The sequence below is a fragment of the Opisthocomus hoazin genome, chromosome Z (genome assembly GCF_030867145.1).
Source record: "Opisthocomus hoazin isolate bOpiHoa1 chromosome Z, bOpiHoa1.hap1, whole genome shotgun sequence".
NCBI lineage: Eukaryota > Metazoa > Chordata > Aves > Opisthocomiformes > Opisthocomidae > Opisthocomus > Opisthocomus hoazin.
The window spans coordinates 18,230,080-18,252,174 of NC_134454.1; the positions used below are offsets into that span (position 1 = coordinate 18,230,080).

Consider the following 22,095-nt stretch of genomic DNA (forward strand, 5'->3'; position numbering starts at 1 on the left):
GTCAGTTCTCTGTGCTGAAGCTTCCAGAAGTATTTTGTTAGTAATCCGAGGATGGCTTACCACACATGATATGCTAAGTGACTCGTTATACTGTGAATAACTAGAAAGTTACTGCTAACATTTAAAAAAGCAAGACTAATGAAATTGAGTATCATAGATTGAGTGTCGTAGAATGACATCAGCAGCAATACCCATATTCAGTGGGTTATTTGTTAGAAAGATTTAAGACTGAAGGTGTAATTTTGAATAATTCTCTTGTTAGAGGGATGTGTTGATTATAGTAGGCTGTTAGTTACATAGGTTCCCACTGACATGTTATCTGTTAAAGACAGAAAGCTTACTGTAGAGATATTAACCAGTCCCTTAGTTAAAACGATATACATGGGAGAACATGTTTGGGCTCTCACATAGGCAACTATTTAGAGTCTCTGAGCCTACACAGAACATTTTAGCACTTCTACTGTTTTCTATCTTGCCTTACAGTTCACTTTCTGTATTTTTAAGACCGTTTTCCTTCAAATGACATTCTAATGCTGTTTATAGGTCAGGCAACAGAATAGCAGAACTTTCATATGCTATCACTTTGGAAGACTACGGGCTTGTGAAAATGCAAGAAGTTCTGGTGTCAGATTCTTCTCAAGTAAATTTTATATAAATCTTACCCTCTTTCCTTGAACACTTCCTTGAAAAGATGGGTTTCCAGTTAAAAATCTACTGTTATTGTATCAGTGTGTAGGTGCTGGTCAACAGCGGCATGTCCCTCACACTCAGCCTCACTGTGCCCCAGAAAACCATCCAGAACCTAGAGAAACTCTTGAATACAAAGCAGCACTGGAGTTAGAAATGTGGAAGGAAATGCAAGAGGACATTTTTGAAAATCAGGTTTTTACTCTTTCTGTTTTTTTCCTGAACTGCATGACTGCCAGAAAAGCTTTAGCAGAATTGGCGAGAGAAATATTAACTGCATTTTTCTTAAACTTTGCCACTGTAATAAGAAATAAATTTTGCTCATATAGAATACTAAAAACTTCAGATGTACACATCTTCCATACTCTTAAGAAGGTTAATTCTTTTCTGTTAAGTGACTGAAGTAGATGCTAGGTAGTGGAATACAGAATACCCCTTTCACAACTTCCCCTAACTGCTTATGACGTACAGTAGATACTCAAGAGTCAAATTACTGGTGTTAAATATAACACTACCTTTCTTTATTCTCAGTCAAAATCCATTGCTGTGCGTCTACTCTTGAAGTCATTCTAGGTGTTCTTAGAGTTGCATACTTCCCTTTAAAGGATACTGAGAATCTAGTGTCTGTTTGTTAGGATATTTTTCTCAAACTTGGGCTTACTTTGCATTTTGTACTCGGTGGAAGAGATTTCTTACCCATATCTGAATGGTACCTTTAGTTATAGAAGTCAATATACTAAACTTAGTTTTTTGAATTCTTTTGCTTCAAGGCTTAGTACTAGCATTAGTACTCTCTCCATTAAAATTGCACTTCCAGCAATTTTGACTTGGTTTTCTGTTATGGGGTTTTTGTTCCTTTTTTGCTTTGAAAAGCTTAAAAAGAAGGAAGTGGCCCATATGCAAGCACTTGCAGAAGAATGGAAGAAAAGAGATAGAGAAAGAGAAGCATTAGTGAAGAAAAAGGTAAGAAAATATTCTTATACTTGCTGAAAGTCTCATTATAAATCTCATATCGCTAGAAAATTAGACAAGTTATTTCATAACTATCACAAGGAGCAAAGGGTCTATGATTAGTCTTCACACCTGCTAGTATGCATGTATCTAGTCTACAACAGTGCAGAAAATTAAAAGTAGCTCTTAGTCATAGAATACTTGCTAGAATTCCTTTAGGTTAACTATCTTTCTTTTGGGTCTTTTTAACTTTAATTGCCTTTCACTTGTATGGTCAAAAAGCACTTCTACAACCCAACTGTGCATAGTAACCTGTTAGCCTTTATTGCATTAGAGAGAAAGGCTCTCCATCATGGTTTCTTCATTGAGACCTGGAGACTTATTTTATATGTAAATTTAAAAAAAAAAGTTGTCATGATTTTATATCATAGCAAGAGTAAATTCTTCACCTACCTCAAACATTATTTTTATCGCAAGAAAGAAAAGGCCTTTTTGTTCTTTTAGGTAGCAGAATATACTGTTTTGGAAGAAAAACTTCAGAAAACCCTAAGAGATCTGGATAAGCGAGAACGACAGCTTTTTAGTGCTGAATCAGAGGTAAAAAGTGTTTGGTCGTTTTAAATGGTACAATTGCATGAGCTCTTTCTATAAAGTTTGAGTTTTCGTACAGAGACAGTTGTGACCTGCATATAAGAACTGAAATAACCACATTCATACTGAAATGTAGGGGAGCCCTAATAATTTAAGCCATCTTATGTTAAAACCACTTTTTTACTGAAATGGAAATTTAATGGCCTTTAAATGGGTTGCTAGCATTGTAGAACTTTAAATTTTTTATTCTTAACAGAAATAGTGGAGACATTTATAAAACATTAGCATATCTCAATTTTAAGTTTAGTACTGTCAGGTGAACATTGTACAAGTGTGCCTTACTTGAAACAGTAATTGCTAGATTGACCATTGAAGTAGGAGAAAGTGACAAAGAGAGCTTGGAGAAATGGCAATTGTCCAGGTTTTGTCATCCAGCAATTTGATAGAGTTCTTAAGTCATAATTTTTTTGTAGTGACAGGGCTAAAGGAGATGGGGGAGAAACCAGTAGTTATCGCTGTTTCTAGATCTCATGGAGTACCACCAAGATGAAGAAAGAAATGGGGTGCAAGTCCTCAGGGAAGCTAGTTATATGAAAAGAGAAAGAAAGAAAATAAACTGCCTAGTTTTGTACTTCAGAACAGACTCATAATTGTAAACTGCTGTGGTGATTTAGCAGTCCAAAAAACTCTCTCTCTTGTCCTGTAGCTCAGGTTAATCTTTTTATCATACCGATCCTTCCTGTGCTTGTGGGCAAGGTTAAGAAAGCTCCAAGCACAGGGACTGGCTGGTTGAGCCTGCGTCATGTTCTGGACACAGACTCTATACTCCTCAAGATGGACTTTGTGCTGTAAATAGTGTCTGACTTTAACATCTATACAAACAATCTGGCGATGAGGTTTGGCCGATTTTTTTTCAATTTGAGTAAAAGTATTTATTCCGAATCTGATACTTATTTGTTTCAAAATTTGCTCTAAATTTAGTGAGATTCTGACCTGAGGGTTTAGGGGTAATAAAGATCAGTGGTTTCCAAAAGTGTCTAGACAAAATGATGTAGGGTTCATTTAGCAATTACACAGTTTGAGAAATGCGTTGTTTGGAGAGGTTTCTATTTGGCTAGCAGTTACCTGGGCCAGTAACATCTTTCTGGAAAGTTCAAACATGTCAAGGACTGTTTTCCCGTTCAACTCAATAAGAAGTTCTCTCAATATGCTCAGTTTGAACACTGCAGTCTTACTGATCTAAAGGCATCTTGGCTGTAGCTGTGACTCCACTGTTTCTGCAGTGAAGGGGTATATTTAGCTTTTTAGTTGGTACTAGGAAGATGGATATAAAATTTGTCTTTAGCGATCATGTGTAGAAAGTGCAATAGAGCTCCATTTTTTACAATAGTCAAGCAAGAATAGTGTATTTGGGCTACAAATATAAATTGCAGGCCATTAGACAAACTGAAAGCCAATAAAAGAGTATTTAGCAAACATAGATAACAGTGGAATTCTTACTGTTTCATTTCTAAAATGAACAGCAATTTTTTTTGTCATGAGTAGTAGTAGCAGTTGTAAGAAAGACTCTTAAAATAAAAATCTTGCACATATGGATTAATATAAATATGTCTCACTTCTAAGCTTCAAAGAGTACAGAAAGAGTTGCAAGCAGAACATGAACGAAACCTGCAGGAGCTACAGGATTCTGTGCGGCGCGCCAGAGAAGAATGTGCACACCAGGTTGAGCTAGAAAGGTCAAAAATCAAACAGCTGGATGAAGACAAGCTGCGCTTACAGCAGCAGGTAAGTACACTTAAATTTTCTGTCTCAACCATTTACTGAAGTAAGCATTTGCTAAAATAAGTATACCACGTTAACAGTTGTTTTGAGGCAAGCGCATTCTGCCAACTTTGCAATAAATATTTTATCTCTGTTGTTAGGTGAGTTACATTCTGGGATCCACCTCTGTCAGCCCTATTCACTAGTAGTAAGTTTGCAGTGCACGGTTATGGGTTTTTTGACATTGAAGATGAAACTGCGATTATAAGCATCTATTACATGTAGAACCTGAACAGCAGTATACATTCCAGTAATTTAATAATTTGTTAGTAGTTAATATCTAGCAAAATGTCTAGGTAGCTTGACTACGCAGCTTGTTTTATTCTTCCGTTGCAAGAGAGTATTTCTGTTGTACTTATGGGGATGGGAGGGGGAATTATATTGATATTGTGATCTTCTGTTCTGAAAGTAGTAATTTAATTAAACTGAGAAAATTTAGACCGCATTCTTTTGTCCTGTAAGCTAGCTTTTGAACTTATGACAAGACTAGTCTAGCTATTTTTCTTGACTGGTAAAGCATCCTGTAAAATTTTGAGTTAGTATTAGCTTTTTTGAGCAATTACAACATTAGACACTTAATCTGTTGTCAAGCAGATTAAGTCTTAGTAATGCTGAAGTGTTTTTCAAAGTACTTAGTTTATGTAGATGGATTACTTGCTTTGGTGCTTTTCATGTCTGATACGTGACTGTGATAATCCCACAATAGCTTTGACCATCTGAAGAACCGTATCAGCCAAAGGCATACATCTGTGTTAGGAAGAGTTGTGCTGGGTTTTTGTGGTTTTTTCAGTTTAATATTGAACACTGGTATTAACCTACTTCTTTCATGTCAACGTAAGTTAACGTCAATACAGTGAACTTTTGAAATATAGTTTACACAAAAAATGCTGCTAATCTAGAAGATGCTTATCTTGGCTGTTTTGCTGAACAATCATTAAACTGAGATGTGCAGTTTCAAACTACAGAATGCTATCCACTTCAAAGTGATAAGCGGATCACTTCTGCATCATTGTTGTGTTGTTGGCAGCTACCAATGCTCTATCAGTCCAGAACTGAAGAACGTGCATCCACCTTGAAGAACACTCTGCTTCCTGAATAAGGAAGTTGTGCTTTATTTGTATGGCGTGTGCAGTTCCCTAACAGTCCGCAACCTGAGGTCGCATGAGAAATTCAGTTTTTGGAAGTGTTTTTGAACGAAAAAGAAATCAAATGTTATTGTAGAAGCTCTAGGAAGAGCTGGCATTTTTCATAGCTGAAGAAATTTGTTACTGTCTTTGTCAACAGCATCACATCTGTATGTCTGCTTTGAAAAGAAATCAGTAAACATGGATAGGTGGTGAATAATAGCGTCTTTTGTCAAAGTTGGCTATTGCAGTTATGTGAAAAGTAACAACAGTGAACTACATTTTTGTATGATTCCTTAGGAAGCATCTTTGCTTTCTTACATTGATTCTGTAAAAATAATAGATGCAAAAAGTGAAGTTTTGGAAGAAAAACAGAAGCGACCCAATTAGGAGATCTAAAGAATTACAATTTTGATGTACTGATAGACAAAAGTTGTAGGTTTTGAAACATAAATGAATTATCTGAAGCATTTTCACCAAGTATTCTAAAGAGTTGGATAGAATTCATGGAAATACTGGCGCTAACTAGTTGGACATAAAGACAAGTGCAGCATTTGGGATCATATTCTGTGATGGAATGCATCAGTTCCATTCTTCATCACATTAAGCTATTTGTAGTTGAATAATATTCAACAGAAGAAGAACGTAAGCTACTCTCAGCAAAAGTCTTATAAAAAGTTCTTAATATTTTTAATATGGTATAATGAAAAAAGCTGTTAAACATTTGACTTGCTTAGTTTCTTTGTAGCAAACTAATTGTGCATTGGCAATGTTTTTCAAATTAGCCATTTTAAGATGAGAAGCAAAGCTCTGTTTTTATAAAGTCTCCATGAAACTGTGAAAGTACACAGTGCGGGCAGAGGTACATAGCATTAAGTCTTTCTACTTCAGCCTTTCTTCTAAATCATGATTTGGCTGTACCAAGTATTAGTTGTTTCCTTGTCCAGACATTCTTAAACAAGTTACGCTGGCGAAATTGAGTAAGTAATAAAACTTCATATAGTAGATAACAGTGCTGGCTTTCTTTAAAACATATGTGTAAATCTAAATAGTTTTGTTTTCTGTGTTTCTTCTGCCTGTCGTTTTAGAAATGTGAACAGCAATGTTTATAAATCTTGATCCTCCATATATGAGGACAGACTTGTTTTTCGTTCCAGTACTGAGCAAAGATCCTCTTTAAAATTCTTCCTATTAAAACATTGCTGTATGCCATCATCAAGAAATCATTAGTTATGAATGTGTAGCTTTCAGTGTCTGTGTTCTATCAGATAATTGACAGTAATATGTTTGTTCCAGGGACTAAGGAGTAATTTAAGTTCTATAACCTAATTCTTTGTATGTGAACGGATTTTTCTGCTAACTTGCATTGTATCTTGGTATCTTTAATGTAGCTTTATGAAGCAGAAAATAAGCATAAAATTTTGGAGAAGGAGTTCCAGCAATACAAAGAACAGCAAAGTAGCAAACCAGAAATCCAGCTGCAATCAGAAATAAATCTTCTGACTTTAGAAAAGGTATCTTGGATTTTTCTAGTCTTAAAAAAACCTCACAGTGGTCTGTTCACTAATAAGGGAGATGTGGAATAATCTTGCATGATAAACTGGTTAATTTGTACATTTTATTTTACTTCTTTCAACTATTTCTTCAGACTTTAAATTGTCAGACACAAATAAGGCCAACAGTGGCCATATTTCTCTAGAAGAAGCAGTAGTGTTAGAAGCTAAGGCAGGAGAAAACTTGACTGGTATATTTAAATTGCTACCATCATGATTTCTGCTGGGGACTCTGAGCATTCTGTTGTTAAGACTAAATAAAGATGAAGATTTTTCTTGTGAGGATGAGTTTAGACTGGGATTCCACTGTGTGCACTGTTTTTTTTATTAAGTATTTCTGAAAAGAGGTTGTGTTACTTGTCAGTGGAATGGAATCATTGTCATAAATTGATTTCTTAGAAGCCATACATGCCTTCAATAGAGCATATTTTGCTTAATTAAAACCACCAATATGGACATTTCATGCTTAGAATTACTGAGATTCGAGTAAAATTTTTGACCAAATGAGCTGAAAAAAATTGGACCAGGCTTCTTGGCACAAAATGCACTCACAGTTATATGGCCAGTCTGCATGTTAATGTATGCTTCAATAACTTCTAACAATGCAAGCAAATTATTCAAAATGTTTCTGTCTCTATAGTCTTTTTAAAGTCTTAGCTTAAATATTTTTAGATTTCCTATTTTTGTTAGATTAAAAAAAAAATCAGTGCTGTAAGATCTTCACAAATTTAATGATAAATAATTTTTGTCTGTAAATGAAAATAGCACTGCCTCAGAGTTGTTAATTAGGAAAGCGTCATTTTTCAGGTTACTGTGTTCTGTGTGCTTCATAATTGTTTTCATTTGCCTTTTAGTACTGAATCTTTTTGCACAGAATGCAATGAATTTTTTTGTGTGACATTTTTAAAACATATTGCTTAGTAAGATCAGAGATTCACACTAGATACCTGGATTTTAAAGAATGGTTTGAACAGATGTCTATTTCAGAGAAAAGTGTGTAATATGTATCTTCTATCAGCTACAGGAGAGAAAAAAAATCTACATACCTTTTAAGACAAGATTTATCCATCAGTGTTTCTGTGAAGTTAGTACTTATAATCTTTCTTCGGAAAAGAAAAAGGGGAGAGGGCTGCTAATTTGTGAATCTTAAATTTAAAGGTTACGTCAGCAAATTTAGTGCTAAAAACTAATCTTTTCCTTTTTGTATAGACAGCTATCCAATAAAAATAAGGCTATATTTTAAACAAGAAAATGTTCATGTGCCATAATATTTATGTTAAATTATATAACAGCTTTAGATGATGTTGTATGTTACACTACATAAACACTTTTCTTAAACCAGACCTTTTGTATATATACATCTTTCAGTGATTGTTACTGCTGTTATTGCTTCAGCTGATATGATTTTAATTGCTTTAGGTTGAACTTGAAAGAAAGTTAGAGTCAGCTACCAAGTCAAAGCTCCACTACAAACAGCAGTGGACAAGGGCTTTGAAAGAACTTGCCAGATTAAAACAGGTATGCAGATTTTCCTTTGTCATATGAGACAAACACGTTAGTGTAGTGTTGGAACCTAGTTACAATTACTGTTAACTACTGTGGTTTTTCATTTTATTGGTGTTGGTCTTTGCAAAATTAAAGCTCTGAGCTGCGCTTTTTATAAAAATGAGAACAGCAAAACTGATTTGACTTTGGCATTGAATTCAGGAAAGATGAAGGCTCAGGTCTGCAAAGAAGGTTGGCATAGCTGAAAGCAGGCATGATTCAAAACAGATAAGTTTTATTAATCTAATTCCTGATAGTGCTCAGTCAGCACTTCAAGAGAAAATGTTTTGTTCGTATCCCAACCATCTTGGTTAGTGATAGTCCTCACTGTTCTATATTTTAATTATGAAATGAATGAAGGGTAAAGATGAGAAATAAATCTTAGCTTTTATAAATAATGATTTAAGGTTTGCTGAATGCTGTGAAATAGAGTAAACTTGCACAAAATTTAAACAGAAGTGAAACTTTTCTCCTGCATTTGGAAATCATAATGTCATACTAATGTGGCATGCTTTTTTACTGCTGTGTTTTAACAGAGCTCTTGTGTATGAGTGGATATATATAGTCATACACATGTGACTTGAAAATACTTTGTTGAAATATGCAGAAGTAGCAGCTTCATCCTCACTGAATCCATGTGCCTCTGTGTTATTTGTCATCACCTGTCTTTCATGAATTACCATAAACATTAGCTAAACAGCGTACTTAAGAATGGCAAGCATTTCCATTGGCTTTGACAAACAAATGAGTAAATCATTAATCCTTGTTGCTGAACAAACCTTGACAGAGACATAAAGCTTCAGAATTCAAGTTTACTAGTAAATTTGTGCTACCTGTGTTCACACCTACTTCCTGTTTGAGGAAAAGTGTTATGTTTTTTTAAGAATTATAGTTCCTGCTTCATTCCTACTGCTAGAGTATTCAGTTTTTGGAGAGTAAGAAGCTAGCTTGCCCTCTCCTAACTGATAATTGCCTTTTTTAATCTGCACTTCTCTTTGAAAAGAGTGAATGTGTATAACCACTATTCGTAATTAAAAACTCATCTTTATTTGCTGTCTTCAGATTGATCCTTTTTTGTCTAATGATAGTCATGAATTCTCATCTCCAATTTCTGAAACATCTATGCTTGATGATGATACAAGGAAGAGTATAAATCTTATCTCTCTAATTAAGATTTCTTCAGGAGCCATGAAATGTCCAGGTTATTTTTTCTTACTGCCATATTTAAAAAATTCTTGTAGAAGAAGAGAAGGTTCTTGCTTTGCCAGATTAACACTAGTGTGTATCACTGTCAAGCTTTCATTATAAATGTCATCACTGTAGACCTGACAATATGAATTTAGTAACATATGTAGATGGTTTCAGCTGACTCTCTTGCTGAAAGTCTGAACCATGAAGTAAGTTGGCATGTACAGTGAATTACACTACCTAAAACTTTTCTACTGCAGAACAAACCCTTTCAAAGTTATTTCTTGTGGTTTTTATACTCCTGTGCTTCATCTTATACTTAGTCTATTGATAAAGAATTAAAGTGACTTAAAAGAGCCAAATAAAAGTTGAAGCAGAGCTGATCAAAAAACATTTACTGTGTTTTAAATATAAATTTGGAAACTGTTGCTTCAGGAATTCTAGATTTGCTTTGGTTCAGATGATTTGTGCAATTGTGCATAGCTTGACCAATTTCTTGTTTAAATTGGATTAGTACCATGTTAATTTTGCATTGCCTCTGGTGAATAGCCACAGGGCTGTAATCTGTGCCAGTAATTTGTCACACCAAAGCTCTCTAGAGAACTATACAAAACATTTGTGTAGTGAGGATTAGACGCTGAAAGCCGTATCTTAGATTGTTAATAAATGTTAATGACAAAACCCAGCTGGTGAGTCTTGGAAATGAGATCTAATGCTTTGTGCCCATTGCCAAAAAAATGTTTAAACAGAGATTTCCATTACTCAGAGGTGACCTAGTACAGTCAATTTGTGAATTAAAGAACCATAATCTACAGGCTAAGCATTTAGTAAAATGCTCTTCTGATTTGCAACCATAAAAGTCAATGTTTCCTTAATTAAAAAATTTCCTTTTACTTTGGAACTAGTTCTTAACACACATCTGTGATGGCTTTATATTTTGCAGAATATGGGATATGCAGTACATAACTTAGAAAATATGGGACTGTTAATAGAAAATGCTCTAAACTTCTCCATGTCCAGGATGTGAATACTAAACACAGTGCCAGTGGTAACCAAAAAAGATCTGAAGTACATATACATAATGCTTACCTGTGCTTAACAAAATAGAGAATTTAGCTGAATTCAAACACGGTTGGTAAAGCTGGGTGAAAACAGACTTCACCCAGCTTATTTTCTTCCCTCTCTGTTACTCAGTGCAAGTCTGTATTACTACTTTGTTTATTGTACCCCTGTTCAGCTTTAGGAAGACAAATAATGTCAACAAGTTAGCTATGCAGATGTGCACCCACGTAGATTTTATCATTTCCAGAGGTTTCAAAACTGTCTTTCAAAGTTTGCTGACTGGGAGATCTCAGTGTTACACAGATGAGACTTCCATAATTTTTAAGTACGTGAGCATTATTTCTGAGAGCAATCAATCCATTTATGCAAAATGACATAAATGCTTACAGAATCTTAGATGCTAAATTCAGTGCCTGTCTGAGTGCAAGAAACAATGTGTCAAAACCAAAATCAATGCTGGCAAAAATGTAATTTTCAGCAGTTGATAGTCTCTGTTATAATCTGGAAAAACAAAATCTCAAAATATACATGCACACATTATTCAGTGTCTGGAAAAAATATTTTTTAAGTCTTGTAATGTGTTTGTGCTCTACGGCTCTGTTAAAACCAGCACTGATGCGTTTGCTTAAAACAGTGTAGACCATATTGGCTGGCTGACATTCACTCTATCTTGTCCAGTGTCTCGCTTATCCACTCAGTAATTAACTTGATTAATTTATAAGTAATTTAGCCAAGGATAGGATGTAAATCTTAGTTTAAAAAAAAAGACACAAAAAAACCCCAGTTGGAAGTCCAAATCTTAGTTAAAAACTGTGTCTTGAAACCATCCAGGCCCTCCTACTGACTTGTCAGCTCTGGGTTATTTTCAGAAAACTTTACTTGAGTTCCTTAGCTTCAGTCGTAAGTTTTTCCCACAGACTTGCATGGTATGTGTGAGTGGGAGAGTGAATAGTGGCTGCTATTTAGCCATTGTTTAGTCTAGCGTATGTATGTTTACATCTCCCTTTTGGATTTATAGGCAGCTATGGCAAAATAAAGATTGTGCTTCCTTGATTGAAGAGCCTCTTAACTAGAGCACCTGGTGGCATACAGGGATACTTTTATGATCTGATTATAATTGAAATTTTGAAGGTTTTTATTACTGGTTGATTTTTATTTAATGCTGATATTTCTGTAATACCTTAGGTTTCAAAACATGATTGAAGTTCCCGCATGCGAGCTTCTAAAACAGTATTCCATGCCTCAAGCACTACTTTACAAAGATGCAAACTAATGAAGAGAAGTAGTGAAACATTGAAGTAAATGATCTGATAACTAGTACGTGGCCTGGTTTGGACTGGATTTGTTTTGTTTATGGCGATGTAAGAGGAGGATGTCAAAATATCAAATTAATAAGAGAAATTAATATCAGTGGTAAGTTTTAGTGGGGGGGGGGGATGAAAGAAAAGAAAAAGAGCAAAGGGAATAGCGTGATTAGCAGTGCTGCGAAAGTAGTGGAGGAGAAGGTTCCTGGCCAACTAAGAGTATATTGTAAAAGTAGTTTTCAAAGTCATTCACACGTGATACTCTTGGTTCACTTATGGCTGCCTCACTATAGGATAGTGGCTAATGGTAATTAGGTGGTGATGGAAGAGCAAAATTTCCAAGTGTTATCAGTTTCTAGTGGATCTTATCTGCTGTCCACGAAGCTGCCTTGAGTCCAGCAGCTGATGATTCCAGAGTGTTCCCTTAACTGAAATTTAAAAATGCAAAATTCTAGAAGTTAAAAATTTAAAATTCTAGTAGTTCTTACTGAGGCTTAAACAGCCTGACTGGCTACAACAAGCAGTTGGGAATAGATTTGAAATGTTCCTTATTTCAGGATATATTGTAGGACAGTATTCTCTCTGGAAATGTGAAGTATGTCAAAGTCTTGACTGAAAATTTTAAGCATGTGAGCATGTATTTATAATCTTCTCTGCACTGAGGAACACTTAAAAAATACTTTGTTTACAATTATAACAGTTTTTAAATAGACGCAGAATAAAATGGAGATGTTTCAAGTGGGTTTATAAATGCTGGACTTTGTTAGTACTGTAAATGTGCAAAAGTGTTTTATTAATATTGTTTTTTTTTAATTTTGGAAGAAAGCAGGGTCAGCTTGAGTAGGCTGCACCCCAGGATCCCATTGGCCTTCCTGGCAGCCAGGGCACACTGCTGGCTCGTGGTCAACTTGTCGTCCACCAGGACACCCAGGTCCCTTTCCACAGAGCTGCTCTCCAGCAGGTCCGCCCCAAGCCTGTACTGGTGCATGGGGTTGTTCCTCCCCAGGTGAAGGACCTTGCACTTGCCCTTGTTGAATTTCATCAGGTTCCTCTCTGCCCAACTCTCCAGCCTGTCCAGGTCTCACTGAATGGCAGCACAGCCTGCTGGTGTATCTGCCACTCCTCCCAGTTTTTTATCGTCAGCCGACTTGCTGAAGGTACAGTCTGTCCCTTCACTCAGGTCATTGATGAAGAAGTTGAACAAGACTGGGCCCAGTACTGACCCCTGGGGGACACCACTAGTTACAGGCCTCCAACTAGACTCAGCGCCACTGATGACTACCCTCATCTACCCACTTGGTCATGCCATCATAGAAAGCTGTCAGATTGGTCAAGCATGATTTCTTCTTGGTGAATGCATGTAGACAATTCCTGATAACTTACTTTCCCTCAGCTTGCTTGGAAATGACCTCCAGAATGAGCTGTTCCATCAACTTTCCAGGGACAGAAGTGAGGCTGACTGGCCCTGTAGTTCCCTCGGTCCTCCCTCTTGCTCTTTTTGAAGACTGGGGTGACATTGGCTTTCCTCCAGTCCTCAGGCACCTCTCCTGTCCTCCAGGACCTTTCAAAGATGATGGAGAGCAGCTCAGCAATGACATCTGCCAGCTCCCTCAGCACTCGTGGGTGCATTCTACCAGGGCCCACAAATTTGTGGGAGTCCAGTTTGCTTAAGTGATCTCTAACCCAATCCTTTTCCACAAAGGGAAAAGTCATCCTTTTGCCAGGCTTCCTCCCTTAGGCATCCCAGGCCCTGGATGTGAGGGCCGGCCTTAGCACTAAAGACTTAAGCAAAGAAGGCATTCAGTAGCTCTGCCTTGTCTGCATCCTCCATCAGCAGGGCACCCACCTTGTTCAGCAGTGGCCCCACATTGTCCCTAGTCTTCCGTTTGCTGCTGATGTACCTGAAGAAGCCCTTCTTGTTGTCTTTCACATCGCTTGCCAGATTTAATTCCAGGTGGGCCTCAGCCTTCCTCATTGCTTCCCTGCATGCTCTGACAATGTTCCTGTATTCCTGCCAAGTGGCCTGTCCCTCTTTCCGCATTCTGTAGACTTTTCTCTTCCATTTGAGTTTTGCTAGAAGCTCCTTGCTCATCCATGCGGGTCTCCTGCCTCCTTTTCTCAGAGAAAAACATCAAAAGGAACAGGAACTGAACAAAGGATTCTTGAGGAAAGCCTTGCTTTTCCTACATCTCTCTTTGGCTTTTGCATCATTCTCTCTTTTGTCCTTTTCTTGGTTTTATAAACATCACTAAAGCTGTTTCTTAATCAAAAAAACTTATGGTTCTGAAACTAACTAGTTCAATTAGGGCATAAAGGACCAAGGTATTAAATTAAATCAGTTCTGATCAATAGGAAAGCATTAGGAATATTTTGTTGTCTTCTCAGCCTGATTGAGCTTCAGACTTTAACCTTCAGTATATGTACTTCCAGTATATATTTTTCCTCTGGGTTTGTTTAAAATGCCTGTTTTTCTATCAGTTTGCTGTTGTAAGCAAGTTGCTCAACAACAGAAACCTCTGGATCATTGAACTATACTGCCTCAAATGGTAACATACCAACTTGTCATGGAACTTCTACTCCCAGATGTCAGCACACAGTTATATCTTTCCTCTGAAGCTGCAACTGTAAGAACACTTTTAAAATCTTTCCTTGTAGATCTGAGTTATACACTCCACAAACTGAAGGACTGGAGAAGACTTCTATTCAGCGTAGTCACAGCTATTTGATTTGTGTGTATTGTGTGTCTTATTATAATCTGTTTCATTAGGGGGCAGGGATATATTTTTCTCCTGGCCTGTTGAAGTCTGGCTGCGGTAGTAATAAGTGCCACTCTGTTTTGCATTACTTTTCTAGTATTCAGTTTTCAGGTGATGTTTGGCCAACAACCTTTAAAAAAATTATCTGGTAGAATTACTGAGATACACAAATTGGACAGACTCATTAATATCCCAGCTTCCCATGACAGTGATCCTAGTTTAAAATGGGACAATTAGAGTATGAAAAAACTGAACTGCAGAGCAAGGAGATTTTTTTCTGAAGTTAATCCTTTCCTCACAACCTGCAACAATGCATTGGACTGACGCTAATCCTGTCTAGAAATTGACATAGGTAGAAAGACTAGAAAAGGAGAGAACAGCAGTTAAACATTCTTCTGTAAAACATTTAAATTTTTTGACATCCTCTAAGAGGAAGATGCCAGCCTCATTCTCCACACTAATGAGGGTATTTTTTTTCCCCACTCGAGGCAATATGCTTGTGAATTGCATTCTTACATAATTTATTGTGTGGCCTTCAAGACTCTTGCCATTGTTAGATAATGTTAACAGGAAAACCTGGTTGTACTTGACAAATTAATTCCAAAACTGGAAAACAGGATGTGCAGGCTGTACTGCATCTAGTGTAGTAATATGTGTAGCAAGTTTCTTTGTTTTCTAATCAGGAAAAGTAGCTAGTCACCAGATCCAATTACTGGATTCTTTACCTGTGTGGACAGACAGGTAGAAAGTTCTAGACTTCTACATGTACAGCACAGCAACTACACTCCTGAGGCTAAATAGAACTTTACAAAGGAGGTGTAACACATCTGTAATTTTAGGTCTTATGTTTGCCGTAAGATACTGATCTCAACCTTTTTCTTTTTTCCTGAAACACAGCAATATTTTAACTTGCTCCATTTTGAAAATAATTTAACTCAGAAGGTGTTATGAATAGTGATGATCTTGAAAAGAAGTAAATATTAGCCTGTCCTCATACTTGTACGTCTTGAGTAATATAATCAGATTTGCATTGCATTTATTTCCTTGTTCTATAACTTAGGTTGGTATAAAAACAGTAAAACTTATTTGAGACTAGCTCATGCTCAGCATTTTGTCTTACCACCTGCATTTAGCAAAGCAAACAACTCAAGGTAAGTACAACTATCAAATAGTTAAGATAATTCCATTCCTCCTTGTAGCCCATTGTATACTTCAAATTTGGCTTTACTATCTGGATGATGTTGCTTATCCAGATATTTGGAAACCAGAGAATACCATTGTGATATTCTCCAGGATTTTAATTAAAAAAAAAGTAAACCACAAACAAACTAAAAAAACCCCACACCCTATGTCTTTTTTTTAAATATTTCAACAGTAATGCTTGATCTGCAGCATTGTTGAAAATACAAATGTCTATCTTAATTCAAAATACTCTGTGATTAAGAAGCTCATGACATGTTTGGTATATTGCTTAAGTGATTAATTTGCACTGTTTTAGTAACTTGGATCATGTCTCTAGTTGGAATTTACTTAGTTTTGACTTTCAGCGAGTGGGGAAAAAACAGGCTGGCCAACTGATGTGAAATATCAATCTAGCCCATACAGAGACCAGCAGTAGATGCACAAGATCTAGAAACGAGCTTGGGTATCTTTGAATATCCTTCAGCTGCCCTCAGTCCATTAGTTGAGTGCATCACGAGCCAGCAGTTGCATTCAGGCTGTCGTGTTTAGTAGACATCAGTGGATGTATTCTTAATTTTTCTGTTTCCTTTTCAAATTAACTCATAGTTTTGTCCCCATAATATCCCACTCTTCCACATCCACTTTTTCCCCACTGAATAATTTTGTGTCGCCAGCAAACTGTTTATTCCAGAATGACTTCCTCATTTATGAATATGTCAAAGAGTAGATTTTCATGGAGTCCACTGTTACCTTCTTGTTGTGGAAATGATAAATTGCTGTCCTTTCTCTGTTATTCTTAATCCTGATTAATCTGAGAGGACTTCCTTAGTGACAGCTTAGTTTTGTATGTGGTTGTAGGTGATTTCTTTACTGTGTTGACTTAAAAAAAAACCAAACAAAACAAAAAAAACCCCAACAAAACTGGTTGGAAGTGTTACTTTTCTACAAAAGCTGGGTTCCTTCTTCCTGGTGCATCCATACACCCTGTTAGTTTTGGTTTTAGTTATGGTTTCAACCAGTTTGGCCACTGTGAAAGTTAGTCCTGCTGGTAGTTCATGGATATTCTTAAGGCCTCTGTTTAAAGAAGGAATAAAATTAAAAATGGGGAAATAATTATTCCTCTGGTGTCAACACTAATTTTGGTGACAGGTTACACCTCCAATCAGTCTTGTAACTTTGTATTTGAATTTCCCGAGAACTCTTGAAAACTCTTGGATAAATATCAGCTGGCTGTAGTGACTTGCTAATATCTGCGGCATGTATTTGCAGATTCCTGTTCTAAAACCTATTCAGCTTCTGCCTGAGACTGTTTTTCAAACCTGTCCAGCAGAAAAAAGGGTGCCTCTCTTCTGCAATGAACTCTTGATGTGGAAGGATGGAATTATGGCCTTATCTTCCCCAAGTACTTTTTTTTATACTTCAGTCATCTGTCAGCTGTAGACTCTGTGGCAGGATTCCTGGTTCTGGTTTTATTAGTAACGTGTCCCTTTAATAAGTTGTTCTTCAAGCTTTATGGCCTGTCTCACTGCAATTCTAACATTTAATTTGCCTGGGTGGTGTATTAGATTTGGTATAAAAATAAAGCATTTTGGGGTTATGTACATGCTGTGACTTCTTGTCACGTACTTCTTGTATTGTTTGTTCACATTACCAATTAGAGTCTTTGTTTATTCAAATTCCTTGTGAAATTCAGCTTTTTTTATCACTTACTAATCATCAACAGGGAGTGCTTAAGATGCTGGGAACTGAGATTCAGGAAACTGACTGACTAGACTCTTCCAAGTATTATTAGGTTGATGAATATAACCTAATGAATATAACTTATAATGAATACAGTCACACATAGAAAAAAATTATCTTTTTTACCCCTACAATGAATACAAAGCTGATTGTATTAACAGTCAAATATTTCGGATGAAAGCAATGTCAAAATTACAAAGGTAACCTTGCACTTCACAGTATGTCTAGATCCAGGATGTTTGTGTAACCTCCTGCCTCATTTTTCAACTACGGGAACAAATACTATTTTACTTCAGGTCTTCTGTCTCATTCAGAGTGCAAGACTGTATTGAGTAAGTGGACAAGGTCATATGGAAAATGACTGGGAGGAAAACAAGTGGAGAGAGGACCACACTTCTCATAAAGCCACTATAATAAAGCGGTAGTGGGCTGAAGCCCTAGTTTTGTTATGGTGTCTACATAGAGCTTTAAAAAAATATAGAACCAAGTAAACTTTTAGATTACATAGATTAATTGGATTAAGTTCACAGAAGAAGTTGTCTGATGTTTCACATAGAGCTAGACAAATGTAAAAGGAAATCTCACCAGAGTTTTGTTTTCAAGGCGTATTTTTTAACTGCAAATGGCAATTTCAAAAAGTAGAACTTCAAGAACTTCAAGAACAAGAAGCTTTGACGCTAGGCACTATGGTGCTGATGATGGAAGTTTCCTGCAACTATTTAGCATGTTTCCGGTTTTTATTTCTCAAAAAAAGTTAAAATACCATGTAGGAAATGAATAAATCTCAGTATCTTGAGCAGTTCTACAAGTTTTATGTTCACCAGCTTAAGCCAGAGTTTGTAGAAGGGTTTGTAATATTTTTGCTATTTTGTTAATGGAAAGGTGTCTATGACTGGGCTTCAGCTGATCCTGCCTGGACAGGTTTACTATAATTGTGGTAGTCACTGGTCTTACTGCATTATAGATATGAACAGCTAAGACATTCTGTTCAACTCCGGCATTTCTAATACTGCTGGAGACTTACTTGTTGTGACTTCATTCCTGAAATTTTGCTCATTTTGCTATAATCAGTGGTTTTACATGTAATCGTGTAGTGAGCTGAATTATGTTTTCATCCTTTCCTACATTAGCGTGAACAAGAAAATGCAATGGCTCACCTCAAAAAGCAGCAACAAGAGCTGGAACACATGAGGTTGCGTTATTTGGCAGCAGAAGAGAAAGAGCTGGGGAAAACAGACCGACAAGAGCTGGAGGATATCAGAAATGAACTTAACAGGTATAAAAGCATTTGCAGGGTTCATTTTTTTTCCACCCCCTCCCCTCTCTTCTTGCTGTCTGCCTCAAAATGGGAGAAGGTTCAGTTTAAATCAAGGTTGTAACTGGCTGTAAGTCCAGTGAAAGAACACAGTTTAGTGTCCCTTGAGTAAAAATTGCCTGCTTATAAAATGCAACAGTACTGCAATATAGAAAATCTACGGTTAAGGCCACTGTACCCTGTTTTTTTGTGTTATGGTCATAGTTGTGTAACACCAGGCTTTTTTCTGTTTTAAAAGTTCAGTTCTAAAGATAACTTCTGCTTTAAGAAAAGGAAGAGGCATGTACTATTCATATTTTGAATACATTAAAATTTTAAATCTGTCTAATGTTGTTCTCCAGAAACTTTCTGCAGTAGTTCTGCATGTTGAACCCTTTTAATTTGAGTGCTGTTTGCAATATCAAAATAGGAGACTTGGTAGCAAGTATTATAGTTACAAGCGCATATAGAAAAGGTATTGTTAGAATTGAAGTGTTATATTAACATTTCTTTTACTTACAGTTGTTTTTCCCTAGAGAGAGGATAACTTGTTACTTTTTATAGATTTCTTTTACTAACTACTTCAGTAGGTAAAGACTTAATATGAAAATGATCAGAGCGGTGTTTAATATGGCTCATCCTCTGATTCTTTCCATTTTATCAACATCAGGCTAAAGCACCAAGAAGAAGAGAGAAGGCAATTGCAAGATGTTAGAGATAATTCTGCTGGTAGAGTGGATAGTCTTCATTCCAGAAAATTAAATGAGAACACGGATGATTATCTCTCTCGTCTGATAGAAGAGAGGGATACCCTGTTGCGAACAGGAGTATATAACCATGAAGACCATATTGTAAGTGAACTTGATCGTCAAATCAGAGAAGCTATTGCAAAAAGGAACATCACTAAATAAAAGCATACAAAAAGTTGTTAAAAAGAGCCAAAATTTGAACAGAGTGAGTGATTTTTAGTAAACTTGTACTGCTTACTCTGTAAGGTCATGCTTAATTTTGCACACTATTGTTTGCTCTTTTTGAAGTCAATGTAAATACTTGCAACGTGTGAAGTTAAGCGGAGTTTTAAGTCTTAAAGAGGTCATGGCTGTTTTTTAATGTTTTTATACTTGTGTGTGTATATATATGTAAATATATTTATCTTGTGTACTTCTGAAATGCTTTCTACCTCTTTTTGCATCACTTTGGCTAGGTTTATTTGTAATATTTTTAATATTAATTCTAAGATTTTTTGGTCAATATCATCGTAATTTCTTTCAATTTTTAAAAAGAACTCTTCAGCTATGCTAGATAAAAGTGACTTCAGCTGTTTTTCCTGATAGAACTCTTAATTCTGAACCGAAGTGCAGCACTGACCAAATGTCATTTTTTTGCTAAGGTAATCAATTTTTGCTTCTCCAGCTGCAGTTAAGATAACTAAAAGTTCTGTAGTAAAAAAGAGACAAGTTTTGGGGGGGGGGGAAGCTTTCAAACCGTATGCAACTATAACTCTGCCAGTTATTAAGTCACTAGCCTGATAGTGCATGATGAAAAACCCTTTGTTGCTGTACCAGTTTTGCACATAGGCCTGTAAGGGTGAAGCCAGGAGGGTGAAGACCTAGTGCACAGAAATATACAAGCATTCTTGCGTCCATCCTGAATAAGACAAGTACTTGAAGCGCATTTCAATTAATTTATACACTTTAAATTCTGAACACATACATAAAACAAGAGCTTTTCTAGGTAATGTTTTCCTTAATCAAGACCTAACCACTGTGCAGTTACTTAAACATACATTTCAAAGGCTGTTATCTGATTACCACTAAAATTGTATGTGAGGTTTTGTTTGATTGTGGAAGTGTGAACAGGGCACAGTCTCAAGGTGTAAATGCTAGAAGAGAAATCCACAAGAAATGCTAGTTTGTGCATAATTACAGTTGAAAAACTTCTGGTTTCCAGCTGTCATTCTCTTTCAGTAGTTTTAAAATCGTAACATTAGCTTACAACACTGTCCTTTCAATAGGCATTTTTGTCTGTCCTGGAGGCACAAACATTTCTCTGTTTGAATCTCAAGTACTGAAAACATCTTAAGATTTGTTACTTTTAGAAAGAACAAAAATACCAATGCAAATTTTTTTTTTATATAAAATCAGTGAACTTCTGTGGACATGGCTGCATAACTGTGGCCTTCCTGTTTTGTATGGTATAATTTATAAATTATTTTTTTGTATTATGTCTGGCTTTGTCTTTAGGTACATTCTTGTTCCTCTTCCCTACCGTGGGCCTGTCTTCTGTTAAATAAACTATTAGCTTAGGCTCCTCAGAAAAGTCTTAAACAAGCTATGTAAACATAGAGATCATGTTCTGTGAGGAATTATCACTTATCAGTACTAGACTTTAAGAAATGCTTTTGTAATGAATCAGGGAGCTTCTGTCTTGACAGGAGACTTGCTCACACCGTTTTTCTCCAAATGTTTGCTCACTTGCTGGAAGTGTAGTTTCTGCTTCAAACGCTGGAGGGTGCCTTAGACTTAAAGATCACAAAGATTGTCTGGACTAAATTTCTGTAACTGGTGATATTTTTCAACTGCTACTCTATGACTTTTCAGGTGTGTTACTTAAATAAAATTGAAACTTTTAAGTAAGTATGAAGGATTTTGTTTATTTTTCAACTATGTATTTGAACACATTTTTTCTGTTTCTGGTGATAGGACAGTCTTTATTGCTTGAATCCATAAAATTGACACGTTCGCTTTCAAGGTAATTTCACTCTTTCCTTCCTGATTGAGTCTCGTCCATGACTTGTAAAGAAGATAGCAGTTGCTGTGGGGTTTATAAAGCAATTACTCGGATGAGTTTTATTTCTAGTAAATCAAAGTAATGAGTAAAGTAAAAGGTAGAACACTTCTTAAAAAAAGAAACATTTACAAGTCTGATAATTTAAGATATTTGGGATCATTTTGGCATTTGAAAGATCACTACTTACAAGGTGAGAAGCATGAACTTTGTGATTATTAATAAACTTATTTAGCATTTTTATTTTGTTACCCTTCATTACCCTTAGTATTCATTGTTTGTATTAAAGTGAGAAAATGAATGATACTTTAAACTTAATGTTTCAATTTTGTTTTTTTCAGCACAGTTTGTGTATGTACTTCAATCTGAAGTACTCCATAAAAAAGTCTGTATTTTTAGTACATATCTACAGTAGAGAAGAGCTCAATATTACTCTTTTTTAAAATATTTTTTTATTTTGGGTTCCATTTGCCTTTTTATTGCCTCAAAACCATTTTAAAGGTTATATCT

The 22,095-nt window shown here is 36.0% G+C and overlaps 1 protein-coding gene across 2 annotated transcripts in view; it reads left to right on the forward strand.

The window, feature by feature from the left end:
* Nucleotides 1-21,397, forward strand: part of CEP120 (centrosomal protein 120) — an 82,137-nt gene extending 60,740 nt beyond the window's left edge. The window contains exons 13-21 of one of the 2 annotated variants that reach the window (XM_075411295.1): nt 544-640; nt 730-882; nt 1,561-1,650; nt 2,143-2,235; nt 3,853-4,014; nt 6,566-6,688; nt 8,147-8,245; nt 18,635-18,780; nt 19,469-21,397. In XM_075411295.1, coding sequence (XP_075267410.1) covers nt 544-640; nt 730-882; nt 1,561-1,650; nt 2,143-2,235; nt 3,853-4,014; nt 6,566-6,688; nt 8,147-8,245; nt 18,635-18,780; nt 19,469-19,709 — 1,204 coding nt within the window. In that variant the 3' untranslated portion in view covers nt 19,710-21,397. Of the gene's footprint in view, nt 1-543; nt 641-729; nt 883-1,560; nt 1,651-2,142; nt 2,236-3,852; nt 4,015-6,565; nt 6,689-8,146; nt 8,246-11,707; nt 11,778-18,634; nt 18,781-19,468 lie in introns of those variants that run through there. The other variant, XM_075411296.1, reaches the window with a different exon arrangement.
* The last annotated feature ends 698 nt before the right edge of the window (nt 21,398-22,095 follow it).